The sequence below is a fragment of the Otolemur garnettii genome, unplaced genomic scaffold (genome assembly GCF_000181295.1).
Source record: "Otolemur garnettii isolate 467f Iridium unplaced genomic scaffold, OtoGar3 scaffold00051, whole genome shotgun sequence".
Classification (NCBI taxonomy): domain Eukaryota; kingdom Metazoa; phylum Chordata; class Mammalia; order Primates; family Galagidae; genus Otolemur; species Otolemur garnettii.
In genome coordinates this window covers 5,309,176-5,334,028 of record NW_003852446.1, presented here as the reverse complement: position 1 = coordinate 5,334,028, position 24,853 = coordinate 5,309,176, and the positions used below count along the sequence as shown (strand labels likewise).

General features: G+C 39.5%; 1 protein-coding gene across 4 annotated transcripts in view; it reads left to right on the top strand.

Moving 5' to 3' along the window:
* BCLAF3 (BCLAF1 and THRAP3 family member 3) overlaps positions 1 to 15,841 on the top strand; it is a 66,216-nt gene extending 50,375 nt beyond the window's left edge. For 2 of the 4 annotated variants that reach the window (XM_023514375.1, XM_012806399.2), the window contains 2 exons: positions 6,506 to 6,661; positions 14,764 to 15,841. In XM_023514375.1, the coding sequence (XP_023370143.1) occupies positions 6,506 to 6,661; positions 14,764 to 14,793 (186 nt within the window). In that variant the 3' untranslated portion in view covers positions 14,794 to 15,841. The remainder of the gene's footprint in view (positions 1 to 6,505; positions 6,662 to 14,763) is intronic. The other 2 variants (XM_023514376.1, XM_023514377.1) reach the window with 1 other exon arrangement.
* Positions 15,842 to 24,853: the final 9,012 nt, after the last annotated feature.

The following is a 24,853-nucleotide window of genomic DNA, read 5'->3' as shown; positions in this document are numbered from 1 at the left end:
TAGTCCCAGCTACTTGGGAGGCTGAGGCAAGAGAATCACTTAAACCTAAGAGTTTGAGGTTGCTGTGAGCTGTGATGTCACAGCAGTCTACCCAGGGTGCCAGCTTGAGACTCTGTCTCAAAAAAATAAAAAACCCTTCCCATAGACCTGCAATCCTCAGAGATCTTCTGGATCATCAGAGAAAGATTCTGGTCCAGAAAACTTTGTTAAAACATATTTTATCACATTCTAATTATTTTTACATCCATCTCGGATGTAAATGATAATTTTTAATCAACCAATATGTTTGATTATCCAGAATACCTCATCCCCCACACATACGGAATAAGAATTATAGTACAAAATAATGTATTTCTTCTTTCTTTGCTCTTAAAAAGGTTGAAGTGCTTTTAAAATCCATTTTGAAGGCCGGGCATGGTGGCTCATGCCTATAATCTTAGCACTCTAAGAGACCAAGGCAAGTGGATTACTTGAACTCAGGAATTTGAGACCAGCCTGAGCAAGAGCAGGACCCCTGTCTCTACTGAAAATGAAAAACGGGGACAAGAGGGTCGCTTGAGCCCAAGAGTTTGAGGTTGCTGTGAGTTATGATGCCATGGCACTCTACCCAGGGCAACAGAGTGAGACTCTGTCTCAAAAAAAATCCATTTTGACTGAATTCCTGGCTTATGATAGTTACTGTGTTGTTACTCCATGTTGTCTCTTCCCCCTACCCATAAGAGGAAAGAGTTTGAATTTTTGTGTGAAGGTAGCAGGAAGCCTTGATAAAATAATTAGGAAGAAGTTAGTGAAAACAGGAAAGTAGCATAAACTATCCCCAAACCATAGACCAGAAGGCTAGCTGAGTGATCTTCTGTTAATACTTGGCTTCTCAAGAGTCAGAATTTATAGATGTTGGAAGGCTTTATTCACTGTCATTAATATAGTTTGTAGGCGTTCTATGGGTTACATGTTTAGCCAATAATTTGTATATCACAAAAAGTGTGACGTGAAGTTTTCAGAAATAACTTGCCACAGAATACATAAACATGTTTTACAACATCTTTTGATCTCTTGAGTAATGAAGCATCAAGTCAACTGAAAATGTGATGTCTGCATAACATACAGACAGTGGTGTGGATGGGCTTTCAGATCTAACTGCTTCCTACATGTCATTCTTCCCCTTGGTCAGATTTTTTTTTTTTTTTTGAGACAGAGCCTCAAGCTGTCCCCCTGGGTAGAGTGCCGTGGCATCACAGCTCATAGCAACCTCCAACTCCTGGGCTCAAGCGAGTCTCCTGCCTCAGCCTCTCCTGCCTCAGCCTCCCAAGTAGCTGGGATCACAGGCTCCCGCCATAACGCCCAGCTATTTTTTGGTTGCAGCCATTATTGTTGTTTGGCAGACCTGGGTTGGATTTGAACCCACCACCTTAGGTGTATGTAGCTGGCACCTTAGCCACTTGAGCCACAGGCACTGAGCCCCCTTGGTCAGATTATAGTATTCTTCTATGATGATCTCCTATTACCCTTTTTCCTTAAGAAAGATTCTTTGAGGTTAATTCTTAGAAATGTTTTTTTCAAAATACGTGCAGTAATGTTCTCTTGACTACTGTGTAATGTTATATGATTACATAGAAGTTTAATTCTTTATAGGAAAATAATGGGAAGAAATAATTCTTCCTAAGAAAAGGAAGTGTTTTGTTAAAACTTACTTTTTATATGAATTGGACTAATTCAAAGCCAGATAGTAATCACATTATTAGTATATAGAATTGGACCATATCAATCTCAAGATTAGCTCTGATGATCAGTTTTGTGCAGATAGTCTTAACAAAATTGTGGTGTTTCATCATAATTTTGTTTCACCTGAAATTTTCCGTAGCTTTAAGAAAATAACTGAAAAATAGGTTTGGCATAAATACTTTATTATAAACTTAGATGCTTCATCATGTATGACATGCCCATTTCTAAAATAATTGTGGAAAGAGAAATCTACTTAGTTTTTATAACTACTGCATTGAAGTACCCCTTTGTGCACTTGTTTTCCCAGTGTTGCCCATGGTCTGTTTCCTGTTGTTAAATGCGCTTAGGATATAACTTAAACCAAACACTAAATTTCAAATAGATTAAAATTCATTTCTATGGCCAAATCTTTGAAAATTACTATTGAACATAAACATTGTTTGTGTTCTATTTAGATGTCTAAACATTATTCAGACCATAGTCATTGTTGTTGTTGTTTTCATTTTTGTTTTAGACAGAGTCTCACTATGTCACCCTTGGTAGAGTGCTGTGACATCACAGCTCACAGCAACCTCTAACTCTTGGGCTTAAGCAAGTCCCTTGCCTCAGCCTCCCAAGTAGCTGGGACTACAGGCACTCACCACAATGCCTGGCTATTTTATTATTATTTTTTCTTTTTTTTAGAGACAGACTCTCACTTTCTTGCCCTTGGTAGAGTGCTGTGGCATCACAGCTCACAGCAACCTCCAGCTCTTGGGCCCAGGAGATTCTCCTGCCTCAGCTTCCCAAGCAGCTGGGACCACAGCGGCCCACCCCAACACCCAGCCATTTTTTTGCTGCAGTTTTACTGGGGCTGGGTTTGAACCTGCCACCTTTGGTACATGGGGCCAGCACCCCACCCACTGAGCCATAGGCGCCACCCAATGCCTGGCTATTTTTTTATTGTAGTTATCATTGTTGTTTGGCAGGCCAGGGCTGGATTTGAACCTGCCAGCTCCAGTGTATGTGGCTGGCGCCCTGTAGAGGCACCGAGCCAACTCAGACCATAGTTTTAAAGCCATAATTCAGTATCACACATATTATGACTGTCGTTAAATTAGCAGCTTAATATTTTCAATGCAATTGTTCTTGTAGCCAGCCCTCCCCTTTTGTAACCTCACAACTGTGTCCTTTTTTAAAAAGAAGCAGAAAAGGCGGTGCCTGTGGCTGAAAGGAGTAGGGCACCAGTGGAGGTAGCAGGTTCAAACCCGACCCCAGCCAAAAACTGCAAAAAAAAATTAAAATAAATAAATAAAATGAAAATTTTAAAAGCAGAAAAAAGTTTAATATAAAAGGAAAAATAATGTGAACTTAACCAGGAATTAGAAAAAAGTATCTACAGAGGGTGCCAAAAATATATATACACATTTTAAGAAAGGAAAAAAACTATTAAGATGGTGATACTCAATATATACCAATAATGTTTGTTATCTTGTATATTGTATCTTGTATCTCTCGTAATTGCAGAAGTCAAACATGATTTGAGTATTATAATTTTCATACAGTTTTTTCCTTTCTTAAAATGTATATACATTTTATTGGCATCCTCTGCATAAAAAGAAGTAGCAACTCCAGCAACAACTCACCTGACTAAGCCTCAGTCTCTTTTCCTTCTAGAATTGGCTTAGTTTCTGGTTAATATGAATTTTATTATCAGTGGGGAAACAAGTAGTATTTAGAGAGGGCTTTTATTTAAGGCAAACATTGTAGTATTTGTGAACAATTTTATTGACTTCCTTAGAGGCTAACAGGATGTGTGTAATCTTATAATCTGATAAGGGGAATTATCATTGTTTAGCTCTTCACATTGAGGAAACCTTGCCTGTTTGATATCTGTAGAGGGGTATATAGGTTTATTCAGATCTTGACTTTCTAAAAACAAAATGTATTTTTTGTAATTTTAGCTTCTGTTTTTTTAATAGTTTACAAATACTAAACTCTTCCCAGGAAATATTCTAAAAGGGGCCACTATTGGCTTCATCCCATTTGAATGGACCCTTGTTACTTAGTAGTTGGAATGTGACTCAGGGGTATTTTTTATTCATAGTAAAGAAAGAATTTGATTTAAAGACAAAACTCTGAGCAACTCTGCAGTCAAATATTTACATACAGCTAGAATATATTTTCCTTTTTTTTTTTTTTGAGACAGAGCCTCAAGCTATCCCCCTGGGTAGAGTGCTGTGGCATCACAGCTCACAGCAATCTCCAACTCCTGGGCTCAAGCGAGTCTCCTGCCTCAGCCTCCCAAGTAGCTGGGACCACAGGCGCCCGCCACAACGCCTGGCTATTTTTTGGTTGCAGCCATCATTGTTGTTTTGGCGGCCGGGGCTGGATTCAAACCCGCCACCTTAGGTGTATGTGGCTGGCGCCTTAGCCACTTGAGCCACAGGCGCCGAGCCATATTTTCCTTTTTACTGTGAAGATTTGCTTAAGAAAATTGAGAAAATGGAAACAAATCAGCAGATAATGAACTTTATTTCTGATAATGTGTATATATTAATCTTCTGAGAAGAATTATAACTTTATCAAGAAAAGAACACATTTGGGAATAAATTTAGTATGCAAAGGATATAGTCTTGAAGATATAGAATTTGCAATTTTTAGTCTGACCCTTGTCCTCACCCAGTAAATAAATACTGGTTGAGTCTTTAACTCCTCCCTGAGTGGTAAGGAGAGAGAGAAGAAGAAGACTTCCTGCTTGTGCTATTAAAACTAAATGTTCTTTTATGTTCTTCAAGCTTGGGGAGCCCTTTTCTTAGATCTTGGTAGAGATGACTGTTGGCAAAATCTGAAAGACTAGCCTCCTGTCAGGTGCTCAGACCCAGCTTATGCTGTAAATTGTTGGCCCCAAAGGAAAAGGGGTGGGTTTATTTAGTCTGTGTATCTTGTACATAATATTAGGTATGGATTTTGTTAACTAAGTTCAGACCAATATTATAGTTAACTATAACTGCCTGGAAGAACATGTCAGGTCACCAATCTTTCCTTCTCTACCATATTTTCTCCCAACTTCTTGGAATTACATCTCCCAGTGTTCAACTTGGGTGCTGAACTGGTCTTGTTAAAAGTTTAATTTTCACCAGAGTTTTTCTTCATATGGCTTCACATGTCTTTTCTTTCTTTCTCTTCCTCTTCTTCCTCCTCCTCTTACCTCCTCCTTCCCTCCTTCTCCCTCCTTCTTCCTTCTTCTTCTTTCTTCCTTCTTTTCCTCCTTTCTTCCTCCTTTCTCCTCCTCCTCCTCCGGTTTTTCTCACTCTGTCACCCAGGCTAGAATGCACTGGTATCACCATAGCTCGCTGTCAGCTCAAAACTCCCAGACTCAAGTGATTCTGCTGCCTCAGCCTCCTGAGTAATTTGGATTTTATACCACACATGGCTGTTGTTTCTATTTTTTGTAGAGATGAGGTCTTGCTATATTTCTCAGGCTGGTCTTGAATTTCTGGTCTCATGTGTTCCTCTTGCCTTAGCCTCCTAATGTGCTGGGATTACAGGCAGGAGCCACTGTGCCTGGCTGATGTTTATTTTCTATCAAGAATTTAATTGAATAATTTTGGGGGGAGAAATTCCTTTTGTAGTTAAAAACTTAATGCAGCTTCTCCTAGTGAATGGCAAGTAGCCAAGGTTTTAAGACTTAGACAGAGATAGACTCCATCTTTGAACACTTCGGGCCACTTCTTCCATTTGTTGGGAGGATGCTCAGAAATGCAAGTGGACGTGAAAAGTGCACAATGTGGAGGAGTGAGGTGGGGAAGTGTGGAGAATTGTTGGGAAGGTTTGGAGAGAATTGGTACATGACTGACAACACTGAAGATGGCTTCCTTCTCCTACTCCCAGCAGTAGATTAATTAATAAGTGACCATTCCTCTTATCAACCTCATGGGAAACACAAGTGTTCATTGTCCTCTTATGTCTGTTATAATACGGGGCAGTACATATGCTAGGAAATGTTTTCTTTTTTTCTTTTTTTCTTTTTTTTGGAGACAGAGTCTCACTGTGTCACCCTCAGTAGAGTGCTGTGGTGTCACAGCTCACAGCAACCTCCAGCTCTTGGGCTTAAGCGATTCTCTTGCCATAGCCTCCCAAGTACCTGGGACTACAGGCGCCCGCCACATCGCCTGGCTATTTTTTGTTGCAGTTGTCATTGTTGTGTTTTTAGCAGGCCCAGGGTGGGTTCGAACCCACCAGCCTTGGTGTTTGTGGCTGGAGCTGTAACTGCTGTGCTATGGGCACCGAGCCAGAAATGTTCTTTTCAATATAACTCATATTTGGTATAATGGGCTTTGTGTGGTAAAGAAAGTTTGATTTGAAGGAATTGACAGGAATGAAGTTAAAAGAGTTTTTGATTCTTAAGTAGGTATTGACTCTTAGTGTCTTTCCCCCTTCATTGGGATTTGTTATGTTTCACTATGAATCAGAAGAATAATTTCAGCTCATTAGAGGTTTTGAAAATTATATTTTTTAACAGGATGAATGTTATGAATGGTTTTCAAGTTCTTTTAACTATTTTTAAAATTTGTTTGATGTAGAATAAATATTAATATTTTAAATACATATATTAGTCTATAAAATAAGCCAGGAAGCTGGTTTGGGTACTTTATTGCCATCCTTAACTCCTTCCCTTTTAATATCTATAATGCCTAGAATGAAGGGCAGCCCTAAGTATCAGCCATTTTTCCATCTGTGATAGTGACAGAGTAGACTTGAAAGCTGTGGTTTCTGCATTTAATTCTTTTTTCCTTTACAGGGCAACTGTAGAGGTGGCAGATGCCAGCCCCAGTATAAATCAGGCCTGGTACAGAAGAGCTTGTACATTCAGGCTAAATATCAGCGTTTGCGATTCACTGGTTCGAGGGGATTTGTCACTAATAAATACAGAGAAAGATTACTGAGGAAAAAAAAGGTTAGTTGAATTGTGATCATTTAAAAATGTTGAATGACTTTTGAACTTCTACATTATCTATGTTCATTAGATAAAGTGGGTTTTCATTTAATTTTTATTTAAGAAACAACCTCGATTTAAAAAATGTTCCTTTGGCATGGTAGTTGAATAAAAACTTAAAGTAATAGTAACAGAGTGGCGAAACAAATCTTAAAATGCTTTCAGCTACTATATCTTGAATATTTTGAATATACCTGCTGTTTGAACTTGTTAATTTAGAATTTATGTTGTATGGTTAATCTTTGAAATAGAAATTTAGTTAAAGGCTTTTAACTGATATTAGCTAAGTGCCAAAAAAATATTGAACAGACTATATACAAAGGGTACATAATTGCAAAATATACTGATTCTTCTTTTTCCCCCATTTGTAGTTTTCATTGTGGTAAAAATATGTATAATACAAAATTTGTCATTTTAACCATTTTTTAGGATACAATTCAGTGACATTAATACATTCTCAATGCTATGCAATCATCACCACTATATGCTAACTCTTTATTAATTTTATGTTTTTAATTGATGAGTAAAAATTATGCATACATGTTTATAGTGTTCAACGTGATATTTTGATATATGTATACATTATAGAATGGCTAAATCAGATATTTAACTATGCATTAGCTCACCTTTTATTGTGGTGAGAGCACTTGAAATCTATCCTCTTAGCAGTTTTCAAGCATACAATATATTGTCACTAACTATCGTCACCATGATGTACAGTATATCTCTTGACCTAATTCCTCCTGTCTAACTGAAATTTTGTGTTAGTACTTTGACCAGCTTCTCCCCAGTCTTCCCAGGCTCTGATAACCATTTCACTCTCTGTTTCTATGAGTTCATGGCTTTTAGATTCCACATATAGGTGAGATTATGTGGCAAGCATTTGTCTGTCTGTGCCTGGTTTATGTCACTTAACAAAATGTCCTCCAGGTTCATCCATGTTATCACAAATGACAGATTTCCTTCTTTTGAAGGCTAAACAATATTCCATTGTCTATATGCCACATTTTCTTTACCCATTCATCTGTTGATGGAAACTGAGGTTGAGTCCACTGTGCTAACTCTTAATGTTAACAAAAAGTTTCTTGATAATCTAAATACCACCTTCTTTTAGCTGTGGCTTGTTTTTATTTGAATTAGCCATGTTAGTATTTGAAAATGCAACATAAATATGGCATAAAATTAACTTCTATGAAATAGAATAATAGCATTGTGTCAGTTAAATGAGGTATGTTTGTCAATTTTTAGCATCACTTTTGATCATAATTTTAGGCTAATATTTTCTTCTGAGAAATGTATGTATTACTAGCATCTAACTTTGGTTTTATAAATTTTAATAGTCATAAATGTTCCTTAAATATTCATCATTAGGAAACCTTTACACTGAACCTGCTTAATGGTTTTAGTAAAACTTAATATTTTTCAAAAGATAGACAAAAGTGGCAACTGATTGTTTTTTAGGTTTTAAAGCTAAATAGAATATCTTATGTAACCTCTCCCACCCCACCTCCCATTTTGACTGAATACCTCAGTGAGAGGTTTCTGATTTCACCACCACATATGTCACTCATGATGGTTTTACGGAAGTGTACCAGAAAGTAGATTGTTTACCCAAATAAGACAAAAAACCTAGTAAGAATTCATGAAGTCACCTCTCAGAATATTACCTCTGAAACACTGTCAGTAATTATGCATTTGGTCAGGAAGGCAAGGAGTTCCTTAGCACCACACATTCTTCAGTAGTCGACCAGATTGTGGTGTCACCAGAGCTTACCCATAGATAAGTAGGGAAGGGAGGAGAGGGCATAAAGAGAGTGCAGAAAAGAAATTAGATACTGGGATTCATGGCATTGGGGGTTGAAAGAACACTTGAAAGTTCTGGAGTACAAAGATAGAGTAGGAACCAAGAAGCTGAATCAACAAGAATCTATTATACACTCACCATGTCCCTCAAGGGGAAGTATGCCCTGGTGCAAAAGAAGTGCTGTGTAAAAGCATCATCACCTTCAAGCACTTAGAGTCTAGAGCCTCCAGGGTCACTACCTACCTCTCTGGCTTCTCTGGCTTATTTGGTGGTTTCTCTTCCTCCACATATTCTTTAAAAACATAAGCATTTCCTAGTATGATATTCATTATTCTCTTTTCTTATTCCTTCTACTTGTCTTCATTGTCCTTACCTCTTCCCAGAATTTCAGCCATCACACTGTTGATGTCTCCAGACCCCCAGATTTTCACCTGCCTCCCAGGTACATGTACATGAATGTCTTAAAAGTACCGCAAATTCAGCATGTTTAAAATCAAACTTGCATTGAAACATGCTACAGCACAGATGACCCTTAAAAATATAATGCTAAGTGACAGGAGCCAGACACCAATGGTCACATGTTATATGATTCTGTTTATATGTGATGTCCAGAACAGATAAATCCATAAAAACAAATAGTAGAATTCGTGATTTGGAGGTACTGGGAGGCAAGGGGAAAGTTGAGAAGGGGGTTTATGGGGTTATTGCTAACGGTATGGGGTTTCTTTTTGGGGTGACAAAGTATGCTAAAAGTGATTGTGGTGATTGATGGCTGCTCAACTTTGTGGATATACTAAAAAGCTACTGAATTGTATGCTTTGAATGGGAGAACTGTGTAGGGTGTGAATTGCATCTCAGCAAAGCTTTTACCAATTGTATCAGACTTGTTTTACTTCTCAGCCACTCATTTCCCACATGGTCCATCATGGCTAGCCAAGCCAACCTAGAAACTGATCCTGCTAATCTTCCCAGCTCTCCTTACAACTTTAACCATTCCAAGTCTTCTTATTTCTATCAGTCATTCATAATCCCACTCAATTTGTTTTTTTTAACATCTGCATATTGTTCCACTCTATAGATGTATTATATCTTTTGGTGTTCTTTAAACCTTTTTGCTCATATACTCTAAAATTTCAAAACATTATGTACTTCCTTGCACATTTTTAGGTTATCTGATTTTTGTTATCATAAGCTGTCACAAAGGATATAATTTCTGGCATATTATAAATACTGACAGTCTTAAATAAAACTGTTAATCATTCTTTTAAATCCTGTCAGTGAAACCTACATACTATAAGAATTTAATAACCGGCATCATGCATTTTTAAAAAATACACAAATTCTTTTAACAGTGAGAAACTTTACACTGTTTCGTTTTTTGTCTTGAATTTAGGCTTTATTCCACTCCCCCAATATAATTTTATCTTTGAACATATGTTATTGATCACCAAATCTAATTTGGCAGGTAACATCAGATTTCTGTGACTATTAGATGTTAAATATTTCCTCAGAATTGAATTAATTTTACAGTTGATCAAAATATCATAAATGTATTACAAATTTTGTTAAGTATTGATTAGACAAAAGAAATTTTATTGCAAATGCATTTCTTTTTTCAATTACTTCATGTATTCATAGCTAAGTATTACTTATTGCTGGTAGAATAATACAGTGTTCAAGTATCTATTCTAATTCTATTTTTTCTTTTTATAGATGTAAGTGCTGGGAAACCTTGTTTATATGGTTATATAGATGGGAATGAAAGGACTTCTATTATAGCAATGCCACTCGATTCTTTGGACTCACTCTGAATTATAGGCCAAAAAAATCACTTAGTGACCCGTCATCAAAAAGTGTTTTGAATGTTCTATCACTGACAGTTTGATTTTGCATACCTTAGATTTTATTAAACAAAAGCAAAGAATTGGAAACCATCTGACTTGCCGAAATATGCTATTTGTTAGTAGCGTTAGGGTTGGTTCACTTTAACACCAGTGTTTCAAATTGCCCCTTTTGGGGGGTCCCCAAGTAATACAAAATAGTAAGATGCAGGATAGGAAGAAGATGGATCATTCTTATGTAAGGTGGGGAGGTGGGGAACCAGCCTTAACCAGTTGTACAGGTGGGATAATTTTGGAGAGTGAACGTTGGAAATTTGAAGATGAGGAAATTATTTTCCTCAAACTATCTCTATTCACATACTCATTGGAAAGTCTTTATGTACCCCTAAAGGTGTGCATATCCCGATACCGCTTGGGGACATTGACATTTTGGTACCTTGCTGTGTTGCCCCGTTTGCCTGCACATTGGCCAGTGCTGCACATTATCAGTCCTTTTGTTGTCAGTCTCACAGCAGAAAGTAACTCGCATGTGCCTTTCTTTGATTATGAATGGTGTGAGCGTCTTTTTATGTGTCCATTGGCCATTTGAATTTCTTTCTTTAATTTCCTTATTTCTGTACTCTGCCTGTGTTTCTGTTGGGGGCAGTACTTATTCTTTTTTTTTTTTTTTTGAGACAGAGTCTCGCTTTGTCGCCTTAGGCAGAGTGCCAGGGTGTCACAGCTCACAGCAACCTCCAACCCCTGGGTTTAGGCGATTCTCTCACCTCAACCTCCCAAGCAGCTGGGACCACAGGCGCCCATCACAACGCCTGGCTGTTTTTTTTCTTTTTTGCAGTTTGGCCTGCCACCCTTGGTATGTGGGGCCGGCGCCTACCCACTGAGCCACGGGCACTGCCTCGGGGCGGTACTTATTCTTACTGATTCCTGAGAGCACTTGATCTGCTGATGGTATTAACCTGTTGCACACTAACCTGTTGCCCACTTTGCTGGTGTTCATTTATGTTTGTCAGCTGTTTGTGCTGGCTTTCACGTTAGTTCATGAAATCAACTTTTAGACATTCATGAATCTGTCAGTTTTGTCTTTTATGGCTTCTAGATTTCATGTCATGCTTATAGTGATAAAAATTCTTTACTGTGTTTTCTTCAAGTGGGTTTAGGATTAATTTTTAACAAATATTTAATCTATTTAGAATTTATTTTGATGATATAACATTAAGGATCTAATTTTTCCCAGTAGATAGTTTATCTGACACCATTTATTGTATAATTTGTCCTTTCCTTGCTAATTGGAAATGCCACCTTTATTCTATATTCTTATGTATCCCTGGTCTGGTTTTGGAAGCTTTAGAACATTCTAACCTGTCTTCTTGCCACCAGTGATTTGTTTACTCATTCTCTTTACTACTAGCACAGTCATTGTTCCCAAATTCTGATTATAGCAAAGCACTCTTGCCTACCAAAAAAAAGAGACCAAACCTGATAGCCAGGTCAAGCCCTAAGCTACCTTTCTAGCCCCATTTCCCCATGAACCCTCTGCCTTCTGAAGCATAATATGTATTTTTGTGTATTTGATCCTTGGTTCCTACTGATTTTATGGCTGGAAATAGCCTCCTGTGCCTGACTCTTCTTAGCAAACTCTACTTTCCTTTTGAAACTCACTATAAAGTCTTATCAAAGCCCTTTTTTTTTTTTTTTTTTTTTTTTTTTTTTTAGAGACAGAGTCTCACTTTATTGCCCTGGGTAGAGTGCTGTGGCGTCACAGCTCATAGCAACCTCCAACTCTTGGGCTTAGGCGATTCTCTTGCCTCAGCCTCCCAAGTAGCTGGGACTACAGGCACCCACCACAACGCCCAACTATTTTTTTGTTGCAGTTTGGCAGGGACCGGGTTTGAACTCACCACCCTCGGTATATGGGGCTGGCGCCCTACTCACTGAGCCACAGGCACTGCCCCAAAGCCCCTTCTTTAACTCTTGTTTCATTTGGTCTCTAATTATTGCTGTTTACCTTCCTATTTCCCCAAATAGATTATCAAGTTCTTGACGGTAGGACGTGCCTCACTAGTCTTATATTTTCCCCTGTTGCCTTTCATATAAGTCAGTTTTTAGAAAATGCTTGTTGAATGAGATTAAATCTAAGCATATACATACACACACACACACACACATATGCACATACACACATACTCACACATGTTTATCCATCCATATGCTTTACTAAGTTAATGAACAAAGACCATCGTATCAGGGGTCCCTAAGACCACCCCCAGGTTTGATGGTTCACCAGGAGGACTCAGCATATAGCCATGCTCATGGCTATGATTTATTACAGTAGAAGGTACAGAGAAAAATCAGCAAAAGAGAAAGGCACGTGGGGCAATGTCAGAAGAAACCAGGTACAAGTTTCCAAGAGTCCTTTCCCAGTGGAATCACAGAGGATGTGCTTAACCCCCCCTCAGCAACGAGTTGTGACAACCTATCAAATGTTGCCAGCCTAGAAAGCTCACCAGAGACTCAGTACCTGAGGATTTTACTGGGGGCTGATCACATAGGTGTCCCCTGGTAGGTGTACAACCAAATTCCAGACTCCCAGAAGGAAGGCAAGTGTTCAACATAGACCATACTATTTACGTGGTTTCAGCACTCATCAGTTAATGGTGGGGACACTCCTGAAATCTAAGTTCTCAGACACTGGCCAAGGGCCAACTCATAAACGGGACCCTTGAAGGATAGCAGTCAGGCCTCCTATGCTAACTTTTTTCCGTACAACCATATTTTTGAAGAGCTTAATTCCACAGATAGTCAGTGCTTAAAGGGAAGCCAAGGTCATTGTGGTAGGAATGGTCAGGAGATGTGTGCTAAGTACTTTTGTTGATACGCTCTTCACAGAGGAGGTAGGTTGTGAGCTGAGGCCTGGATGAGAGCAGAACATAGAAAGGGATAAAGCCAAAGATCCATGTTTGACAGTAGGATATAATAAGGATGGGGAGAAATGGGGCTGTGTGAATTATAGAGGGCCTCGAAAGCAGGGGAGAATATTTAACATTTGTGGTAGCAGTAGGACATCTTCCTGGACTGGAAAGGAGGGGACTTTGGGATGGTCACTAAGTTAGCAGTGGGTAGGCAGGTTCAAAGGAGAGATGAAGTGCAGGAAGATCAACAAGGAAACATTCGCAGGGACCTAAATGACAAATTATATAAACCTAAGTGAGAGGTGCTCGTATTTAAATCAATGGAAGGATGGAGAGATTAATTTGAGAAATATAATTCAAAATAAGCATACATTTTTATAAGTGAGATATTTCAGTTGAAATTTATTTTAGAATTATTAATTACTGTTAGAATTATCTTCTAAAGTTATAGGTAGGCAACATATTTTAAGATAAATTTGTATGACTTTTTATACTGTATAATGACTATGTAGGATACAATGAAGCCTACATCTGTTTAAACGAACGATGATGACCAAACTCTATGTGCATGTATTTTGAACATTTCATTAACCAAAGGAGAAAGAAGAATACGAATTTTCTGTCAGCACTGTTTTTGTCTGGAATTAAAAGTTTCCATACTAATATAAATGCCAAAACAATAAATCAACTCTTAAATTTCTTTCAGTTTTAATAATGTAAGATCCTAGTAAAAGGTAAGGATATATGTATTAATAAATTTTTATTTTTTAATATCCCTAAAAACATGCCATTTAACTGTGTTTGCTCTTTTATTAGTTGCATTGTCTTACGTCGTGTTCGTGGTTAGTAATTTATATTTTGCATAGTAGCGCAATATAGAATCCGCTTTCATTACCCTTTAATCATAGTCTTACTATTCTTGTGAATTCTTTTTCCCGTATTTATTGAAGCCTGACATGTTTTTATGTTGTAGGTAACCATCCAAAAGCAAGAAAGCTTCCCCTCCAATAGCTTTGTTTGCAGTTATCAGTCAAATTAGAAGAGTCCATATAGTTTGATAATTAGAGAAGCCACATGATGGAAAAGAAAAATACTCGTTTGAGGCGTGTGTGTGTATGTGTGTGTGTGTGTGTATGTGTGTGTGTGTAGTAGTGTCAGGCTCCGTTCTTGAGACACTAAGGTTTAAGAGTCTTGGTTTTATGCTCAGGGACATCCCAGTAAAAACTCACCCAAATAGCAGAATTCTGTTTTCAGCAGTTTGCTAGTACCAGTGCTATCTAGTGCCATATGTTTTCTTTGTCCTTTTGACTTATCATTTGATATCTGCTTTGATGTGTTCTGTTGTTACTATGCGTCTTTGGGATTCCACATACCTTTGTGGGGATCTCAGGGTGCAAGCAGTATATAATTAAAGTGTTTGGAGAATTGCAGTATGAACGAAACTCTAGCTCAGATGTTATCACTGACACTTCTTTTGAAGTCCCTATTTCTCTTGTTTTCTCTTAATAGGAATATACAAACAATGCCACAGCAATCTAACCTGGAAAAGTGACAAATGGAAGCAGCACTACAGGAGAAAAGTTGGAAACATCGCTTTTTGTCAGGCGTTAGAAGTGGCACTAAGGCACTAATACTGTAACTTTCTGGATAAAATAACTTTATTTTTTAGTCGTGGAATGCTGCAACTCTTTTATACTTAACAATTGCTTTTAAATTACAGTATTCAACCTAAAAGTTGTATTGACTATAGTTTCTTTTGCAAAAAGCCTCAAAAGGATCACTTGAAGGGCATTATTTGTTGATGCATTTTTCTCTGAGCATGTTTTCATAGAGAGAACTTAACCAAGCTATATTCAGACGTTTATATGTTCAAAGTTTTGCTTATGTAATAAAAACAAAAACAAAAGTATCTGAATTGTATAGTGTCTGTACATGAAAGAACTTGAAACAGTGGCCTTATGGTAGCAAATTTTATACCGGGTTTTTCTTTTTCTGATGACATTTTGGCTTACAACTTGAAGTTTTCTTAAGTTTCTGAAAATCAAGGCCTCTATAATTCATACATTTCATATTCTAATGTAAGAAGGCAAGAGAAAAGGTGCTTCAAATTTTCCATCAGGTAGCTGTGAGTGCACTGAATTTTTAGTAATGTGTTCGTTCAGTTTTTTCCACACCGTTTGCTCTTTTCCAATTTCAAAATGCTATTGTGGAAAACATGTAAAGATTTTGTAATCTATAGTCCATCTTATTTTTCCCTCAGGGCAAGCTTGTGCATATCATATTTTTAAAGGCTTTTAAAAAATCTGACAGACCAAATCTCATATTTGAAAATTGTACTTTCCTACTATAGCATTACACATTTTGCAAGCACATCTTGTAGAGTGTTTCTTGTCAGTTCAGTTGATATGTATTGCATACCTACCATGTGTAAGACAAAATCCATGGGATTTTCAGTGAAACTGTTAGGTCCCAATACCTTATTACTTTATGTTTTCTGTGTCATGCTTAACAATACACAAACATTCCCAATTACGTTTTGTGAAATGATTATTTGTAATAAAATAAAATACTGTTGTTCTTCCTGCTTAAAGAAGTTACTTGCCAGTTTGTGAGAACATTGTTTTAATTTTGTATGAAGCTCACAACCTTGGGTAGGACCTAATGATGTTTAAAGCCTGTTCGCTTACAAAGACAGTGCTTTCTAAATTGAAATACAAAGCTCAGCAAGAACTTGGTGTTTCACGACTGGATTATGAAAACTAATACTACGTGATTCAGTGTTCTTTCACATATCTTTAAAAGATAGGGCCGCCTTCTCCTTAAGTGGGTGGGGGCCAAGGGTGAGTGCACTTGAGTCATTGCTGGTCAGGTAACAACCTTAGGAGAGAGCCTGCCTTGTGCTGCTTACCATCTCTGTGGTCCTGTACCATTCCACTTGCGGTAAGAAAGAAATGCATGCTCGCAATAATATGGCAACTTTATATTGTGTTTTAGGGACTTGGCAAATCTGTCTCAAATTTTAAAATAATTGATTTCATTTATTTCCATATTCTAGAAGACTGTTTTGAGCCTTGAAGATTTAATCTTTTGATTGACAGCTATGTATTGCATGGATACTGTACTAAAATTACAGCAGTGAGCAAGAGGGCAAGACCCATGGGCCTTGCCTGTACGATATGAACAGTCTGATACGGAAAATGGGCGTTTGGCAAAGAAATGTAACTTAGTAAATGGCATTTAGTCTCTAGTTCTATTTTCATTTATTGCAGCACTTAAGGGTAGGATTGCCAATTGAATAATACTCCACAACTGATTGCTATTTGAGCATACTTGGATATACATTTGGCATTGTCTTAAAATGTAAAACATGTTATCTGCACAATACCCATTCAGGAAATGTTAGTGTTAGATCTAAAGCCTACAAAGAAAGACTTGCTTGATAAAATAAGGATGGGGGGGTCCGGGCGCAGTGGCTCATACGTATAATCCCAGCACTGAGAGGCCTGGGCAGGTGGATTGCTTGAGCTCATGAATTTGAGACCAACCTGAGCAAGAACAAGACCCTGTCTCTAAAAATAGCTGAGCATTGTGGTGGGCACCTGTAGTCCCAGCTACTCGGGAGGCTGAGGCAACAGAATCGCCTGAGCCCAGGAGTTTGAGGTTGCTGTGAGCTATGATGTCAAGGCACTCTACTCAGGGCACAGTGTGAGACTCCGTCTCAAAAAAAAAAAAAAATAAGGACAAGTACCACGTCTATCATGTTCATCATAATATCCCCAACATCCAGGTTGGCGCCTGTGGCTCAAATGGCTAAGGCGCCAGCCACATACACTTAGGGTGGCGGGTTCGAATCCAGCCTGGGCCCGCCAAACAACAATGACGGCTGCCACCAAAAAAGTAGCCAGGTGTTGTGGTGGGCGCCTGTGGTCCCAGCTACTTGGGAGGCTGAGGCAGTAGACTCGCTTGAGCCCAGGAGTTGGAGGTTGCTGTGAGCTGTGATGCCCCAGCACTCTACCCAGGGGGACAGCTTGAGGCTCTGTCTCAAAAAAAAAATATCCCCAGCATCCTACTTGCCATGAACTCATTAAAAATTATTTCAATGATGAACGCATAAGTAGTGAGTACAGAATATGTTCATTAGGAAGTGCATATCTAATTTTTATATGGAGATTGAACAAAAGGTCATTTGTATCATTTTTTATTGGCTGGAAAGAATTTGAATCCTCAGACACATAAAAATTGAAGTTTTTTGATAAGTCCCATTGCATTGCTGCCTCCTCCCCCCTCCCCCCATCACCCCGCATGCTAGGCCCTTCTCTGGCACTGGGAAGACAAAGATAGCAAGACATAGTCTTTGCTCTGAGGAACCTCAGAAACTGCTGGAGAAGAGCATCACAGACACAAAGAATTGCAGCATAAAGTAAGTACTGAAGTGGACACATACAAAAGGGTAAGAGAAAAGTTGCCATTCCTGCTTGAGCATCCCCTCATCACATTTCTTTCCTATTGGTTTCACAAACCTCAAAAGGCACTATTCTGTTGGTGGGTTTGCTGGTTTGGGTTTTAAGACTTGATGCTTTGGGTAAAACGGGGTAAAGTATACGTGAGAGCCCTGCCTTATTTCTTATAGCTTATGTGAATCTACAATTATCTCAGTATAAATTTCAGTTTAAAGCATCAACCATAGTCTTACCACAGATAAAACTATTATAACCATTTTGGAGGATACATTTTCATTTTTTTCTATTGGAAAATAACTATATTTACGTAACAATTTATATAGATACCCACTGTCAAAAGGTAGGCGCCGCAGAGAGCCAGGTTGAGTAGAGTTAATAGCAGAGGTTTATTAAGAGCATCTGCGAGCAGATGGGCAGCCACCAAAATGGAGAATGGTGACAGCACAGGGTTGAGGGGCCTCTTTTTTTATTATTAATATTTAATGAAAATCATAACTGTAGGCTCAGCACCTGTAGCTCAAGCAGCTAAGGCGCCAGCCACATACACCAGAACTGGCAGGTTCAAATCCAGCCCGGGCCTGCCAAACAACAGTGACAACTACAACCAAAGAATAGCCGGGCATGGTGGCAGGCGCCTGTAGTCCCAGCTACTTGGGAGGCTGAGGCAAGAGAATCGTTTAAGCCCAGGAGTCAGGAGTTGGAGGTTGCTGTGAGCTGTGACGCCATGGCACTCTACCCAGGGTGACAGTCGAGGCTCTGTCTCAAAAAAAAAAATAAAATCATAACTGTAATAGTCATAACTGTGATGATTTGATACACAATGTGGAATGCTTAAATCAAACTGATTAACATATCCATCACCTTACTTATTTCTTATGGGAAGACATTTAAAATTTAGTTATTTTGCATTATACCCTTGCATTGTGTACATTAGCTGAGATCCCACCCAGTACCCTCCCCTCCTCTCACCAATCTCCCTCCCACCTTCTTTTAAAGCAATTCACGGCATGCAGCCCAGGAGGTAGCACAGTCATGGCTTTGTAACTTGGGGATGTGGTGCAAGAGATCAAAGGTCATCTGCTGGAGGCCCTGTAGAAAGTGGGAGGGTTATCTACTGTGAATCTTCTACAAGCTGGAAGGAAGGACCAGAACAGCAAAGAGAGTTCTAGTCTTTGCTTAATCACCATCCAGACCCACCAGAGCCAGAGAAAGATTTACAAGTTAGGCCCTTGAGGGTAGAGAAAGACTAATGCGTACTATGTACTAGATTTTATCTAATAAATCCTACATTTCCGAATAGTTTTTTTTTTTTAAAGGATGGGGATACTTCCAGGTGGAAGCAGGAAAAGTATAAGTAGACCAGAAAGTCTTACCTTCCACATCACCTAGCAAACTCGGTAAGCACCAGGCACACATCCACCAGGAGGAGAGGGAAAGATGGTAACGCAGGAGGCACTGGCTGCCAGTGATCCTTCGCCTATCCCCCATAAGAAATATTAAGTAAAAAAATGGAGTTGACAAAATTCTTGGTGACACTAGGCCCCAGCATGAACAAAGACTAATGTGGTGACCGGGGTGACTAGGCCATGTGGAGGAGAGTAATGAAAACTCTTGGGACAACAAACTCTTTGCTACCATCTCAGAACCCCAGCAGAGGGGAAAGAATCACCAGGACTTGGCATTTCCCAGGTCCCACAGCAGCCTGGAGAAGCCAAAGCCCACAGGAGTGAGGGGCACCATTGACTGCAACCCAGTGAGTTCTCGTTCTGGACATTTAATGGGAACCCAGAAGAGAGGGGATACCAGATTCCCCAACGAAGTCCCAGCAAATAGAATGATTTTAGAATGGAATGAAAATGTTATAAATCTTGACAAAGAAAAATTAACATATATTGACAAATTGAGACACGGGGGAGGGAAAGTGGGATGCAGACTAACAATGAACTGCCTCATCTCTCTGGTCATGTCAAGTCACGGTATATCAAGATGATAATATGGGGGAAAACCGTGGTAACCCACCATAAGTTTTTCACTATCCTTTTTTTTTTTTTTTTTCTTTTTGCAGTTTTTGGCCAGGACTGGGTTTGCACCTGCCACCTCAGGCATACAAGCATATGGGGCTGGCGCCCTACTCCTTTGAGCCACAGGCCCCGCCCCATTATCTATTTTCTTGGCCTTATCCAGGTAGTTCTCAAAGTGTGGTCCAGAGCAGCAACCCCAGCATCACTTGGGAATTTGTTGGACATGCTGATTCTTGCTCCCCCACTCCTGAATCAGAAACCTTGGGGATAGGGTCAAGCAATCTGGGATTTAACAAGTCCTCCAGGGGATTAGTAGCCTGCCGGAGTTAGAGAACCACTGGCTTATTTAGCTCTTTTTAGGAACCAGTAGCTTTAGGGCAGTGATTTTCGGTTTTTTTTTTTTTTTTTTTTTTTTGAGACAGAGCCTCAAGCTGTCCCCCTGGGCAGAGTGCTGTGGCATTACAGCTCACAGCAACCTCCAACTCCTGGGCTCAAGCGAGTCTCCTGCCTCAGCCTCCCAAGTAGCTGGGACCACAGGCGCCCGCCACAACGCCTGGCTACTTTTTTGGTCGCAGCCGTCATTGTTGTTTGGCGGGCCCAGGCTGGATTCGAACCCGCCACCCTAAGTGTATGTGGCTGGCGCCCTAGCCCGTTGAGCTATAGGCGCCGAGCCTAGGGCAGTGATTTTCGACCAGTGTGCTCAGGCACACTGGTGTGTGGTAAGAGGATCTTAGATGTGCCTCAAAATTTTTTCAAAGATCATTAATTAAATTTTTTTTGGAAGAAGTTGAAAACACAGTAAGTATATTCTTTTTTTTAATCAACATTACATGTGCCACTGACTTTTACTGTGTGTTTCAAGGGTGCTGTGAGATAAAAAAAGGTTGAAAAACACTGCCTTAGGGTGAAGAAATACTTATCTAAAATTCAGCAGCCCTCTTCACTTTCATGTCTAAGTTTTTTCTATAATGTTCAAATAAAATTAAATCTAAAACTTTTAATTTTTTTTTTTTTTTTGCAGTTTTTGGCCAGGGCTGTATTTGAACCCACCACCTCTGGCATATGGGGCTGGCGCCCTACTCCTTTGAGCCATAGGCACTGCCCTAAAACTTTTAATTTTTTTTTTTTTGAGACAGAGCCTCAAGCTATCCCTCTGGCTAGAGTGCTATGGCATCACAGCTCACAACAACCTCCAACTCCTGGGCTCAATTGAGTCTGCTGCCTCCGCCTCCCAAGTAGCTGGGACCACAGGCGCCCACCACAATGCCTGGCTATTTTTTGGTTGCAGTCATGCCATCATTGTTGTTTGGCAGACCCGGGCTGGATTCGAACCCGCCACCTTAGATGTATGTGGCTGGTGCCTTAGCCGCTTGAGCCACAAGTGCGGACCCAAACTTTTAATTTTTATTTTTTTCTAAAAGTTTTTAGAATAAAAAGTATAGTGAATATGGGGAAAGGGGAGAGGGAGGGGAGGGGAGAGGGGGGAGGGTGGGTGGAGGGAGGGTGATTGGTGGGATCACGCCTATGGTTCATCTTATAAGGATACATGTGAATCTTTCTAAATGTAGAATATAAATGTCTTAACACAATAACTAAGAAAATGACATGAAGGCTATGTTAACCAGTTGGATGAAAATATTTCAAATTGTATATAAAAACAGCACACTGTACCCCATGACAGTATTAATGTACACAGCTATGATTTAATAAAAGAAAAAGTATAGTGATTCCCACCATCAATCCTGTCTGCACCTACGAGTAAATTGAGAGGTCTAGAAACTTACCCACCCACTGTTAACCCCCCTTTTTTTTATTGTTTGGGATTTATTGAGGGTACAAAGAATTAGGTTACACTGATTGCATTTGTTAGATAAATTCCCTCTTCTAATTGTGTCTCACCCCCAAGAGGTGTGCCATACACCATGACCCCCATCCCTCTCCCTCCTCCCATTCCGTCATGCCCCTACCCCTCACCATGTATTAGCTCACTGACTGCCTTCATATTAGAATTGAGTAGATTGGATTATTGCTTCTCCATTCTTGTGATGCTTTACTAAGAAGAATGTGTTTTTTAAGCAGTGGGATTACTAGTGACCTTTTCTGTAGCTGTCAAACAAAATGAATGTTGTATCATTTTTATAAAATAAAGTCATTCTTTTTTAATAAGTGATAAGGACATTTCATTCTATCCATTATATATCCGTTATGAAAATCCATGTATGAATCCATGTATAAGACTTTACTTACGTAGGCTGCCTAATTCTCTGTAGTCTAGAGAGGCTTTACTTCCTGTCATAAGATGTGGTTTGGCTGGCTGGGTGAGGTGGCTCACTCTTGTAATCCTAGCCCTCTGGGAGACTGAGGGGGTGGATTGCTTGAACTCAGGAGTTCCAGACCAGCCTGAACAAGAGCAAGAACTGTCTCTACTGAAAGTAGAACAACCAGCGAGCATTGTGGCAAGTGCCTGTAGTCCCAGCTACTCCGGAGGCTGAGGATTGAGGATAGCTTGAGCCCAGGAGTCTGAGGTTGTGAACTATGATGCCACAGCACTCTACCCAGGGCACAGAGTGAGACTCTGTCTCAAAAAAAAAAGAAAAGATGTAGGTAGGCTTATTGTAAGTAGATTTGTGTTGACTTTTTTTTTTTTTAGAGACAGAGTCTCACTTTATTGCCCTAGTAGAGTGCTGTGGCATCACAGCTCACAGAAAACTCCAACTCCTGGGCTTAGGTGATTCTCTTGCCTCAGCCTCCCAAGTAGCTGGGACTACAGGCACCCGCCACAACACCCAGTTATTTTTTTGTTGCAGTTTGGCCGGGGCTGAGTTTGAACCCACCACCCTCAGTATATGGGGCCTGCGCCCTACTTACTGAGCCACAGGCACTGCCCTGTGTTGACTTTTTAATAAAAATTATTGATTTATAACATTTAAGATAATTATATAAAATTCAAATTGATCTTACTATTGTTAAAAGAAAAACAAAACTTTTTTTTTTAATTGTTGGGAATTCATTGAGGGTACAAGAAACCGGATTATCCTGATGGAAACAAAATGTTTTTCCGTGATAATAAAAAGTTGCTAAAGAGAAGATAGCAGACCCAAAATGGAGTCATTCACGCTAAGGTCCCAAAACCTAAGTTGTTTACTTGTAAGATCTGACTTTCTAAAAAAAGCTGGAGAGAGGAAATAGCTGAATTCCATTAAGCCAACAAGATTTTGCTGACATCCCTGTAAGGAGAGTAACCTTGAAATAACCAATATGCTATCTGTTCCTTGGTACTGCTTTCCTGTGCTTTTTCCTGCATGTGAAACTCATCTATTCAGTTTAGCTTATGGAGCTCTTTTCTGTTTTGTAGATTGGATGCTGCCTGATTTGTGATTCACTAATGAAAGTCAATCAGTAGCCAGGCAGTGTGGCAGGCTCCTGTAGTCCCAGCTGCTTGGGAGGCTGAGGCAAGAGAATCGCTTAAGCCCAAGAGTTTGAGGTTACTGTGAGCTGTGATGGCACAGCACTCTACCGAGGGTGACATAGTGAGACTCTGTCTCAAAACAAGCAAAAAAAGTCAATCAGGTTGGGCACAGCAACTCACAGCTGTAATCCTCAGTACTTTGGAAGGCTGATATGGAGTATCCCTTGAGGCATGGAGTTTGAGAACAGTTTGGGCAATCCAATATAGTAAGACTCCATGTCTAGCTAGGGAGGCAGACTCAGGAGGCTGACATGGGAGGATTGCTTGAGGCCAGGGAGAAAAATTAATCTGTTATCACACTGCTTGTAAATATTTAGTGTAAACTAACATTTTTATTTATTTTTTTTTTTGCAGTTTTTGGCTGGGGCTGGGTTTGAACCCACCACCTCCAGCGTATGAGGCCAGTGCCCTCCTCCTTTGAGCCACAGGTGCCGCCCCATTTTGATATTTTTCATTAGACTTTTTTCTGAGCTTCAGGATATTTGTGTGGTAGTTGTGATTAAACTTTATATATATCTGTTCAGTCTTTGCAGGTAGACACATACATGTTTAAATCATGTTTGAAGTCTTATGACATTCAGACATATCCACTGTAGAGAAAAAGGAATAGGATCTCATTTACAGGAAGCTAAAAATGTTTCCTGAAATCCTGAATTATACTAAAATTTAGAGGGTTTGTTTGGTTTCACTGTACATATTTTAAGTTATTGAAAACTAGATTATACTTTACGGATAATTTTCTAAAGTAAATTCCCATCTCAAATTCTAATCTCTTCTAACGATACTTAAAATAATATTTAGTAAAGAAGAAATTTAATTTAATGTTGAGTGCTCACTGATGACAATTTCTGCAAGGGATTGCAGGGAACACAATGCTGTTAACTTAATGGTCTCTTAACAACTGTGGTGAAAAATTTCCAAGATGTTCTTCAAAAAGCTAAACATAGAATTACCATATGGCCAAGCAATTCCTCTCCTGGGTATATACCCAAAAGAATTGAAATCAGGGACTCAGATACTTGTAATGTTCATGGTAGGATTATTCACAATAGTGAAATGGCATAAACAACCCGAGTTTCCTTGGGGATAAACAAAATGTGACAAATCCACACCATGAAATCTCCTTTTTGAGACAAAATCTTACTCTATTGCCCTGGGGTTGAGTGCCCTGGGATCATCATAGCTCCCAGCAACCTCAAACTCTTGGGCTCAAGCAAAGAGACAGGGGTCTCACTCTCGCTCAGGCTGGTCTTGAACTCCTGAGCTCAAGCAATCCACCCCATCTGCCTCCCAAACTGCTAGGATTGCAGACGGGGGTCACTGACCTGGCCCCGGGCTCTTTTTCAATTGTTTACTCTTCTCACCTCTTGACTACTTGTTCGTCATTTTTCTGTCTGCCGTAGTAGCCCCTGGCGATTTTGGTGTTTGTTGAATTCAGTTACTTCTTTCTCTCTTCCCTTGGCTTCCCCTAGACCAGTGATTTTCAACCAGTGTGTAGGGGCACTGGTGTGCTGTGAGAGGATCTTAGATGTGCCTTGAAAATTTGTAAAGATCATTAATTAAATTATTTTTGGAAGAAGTTCAAAGGACAGGCTGGGCTCCGTGGCTCATGCCTATAATCCTAGCAGTCTGGGAGGCTGAGGCAGGTG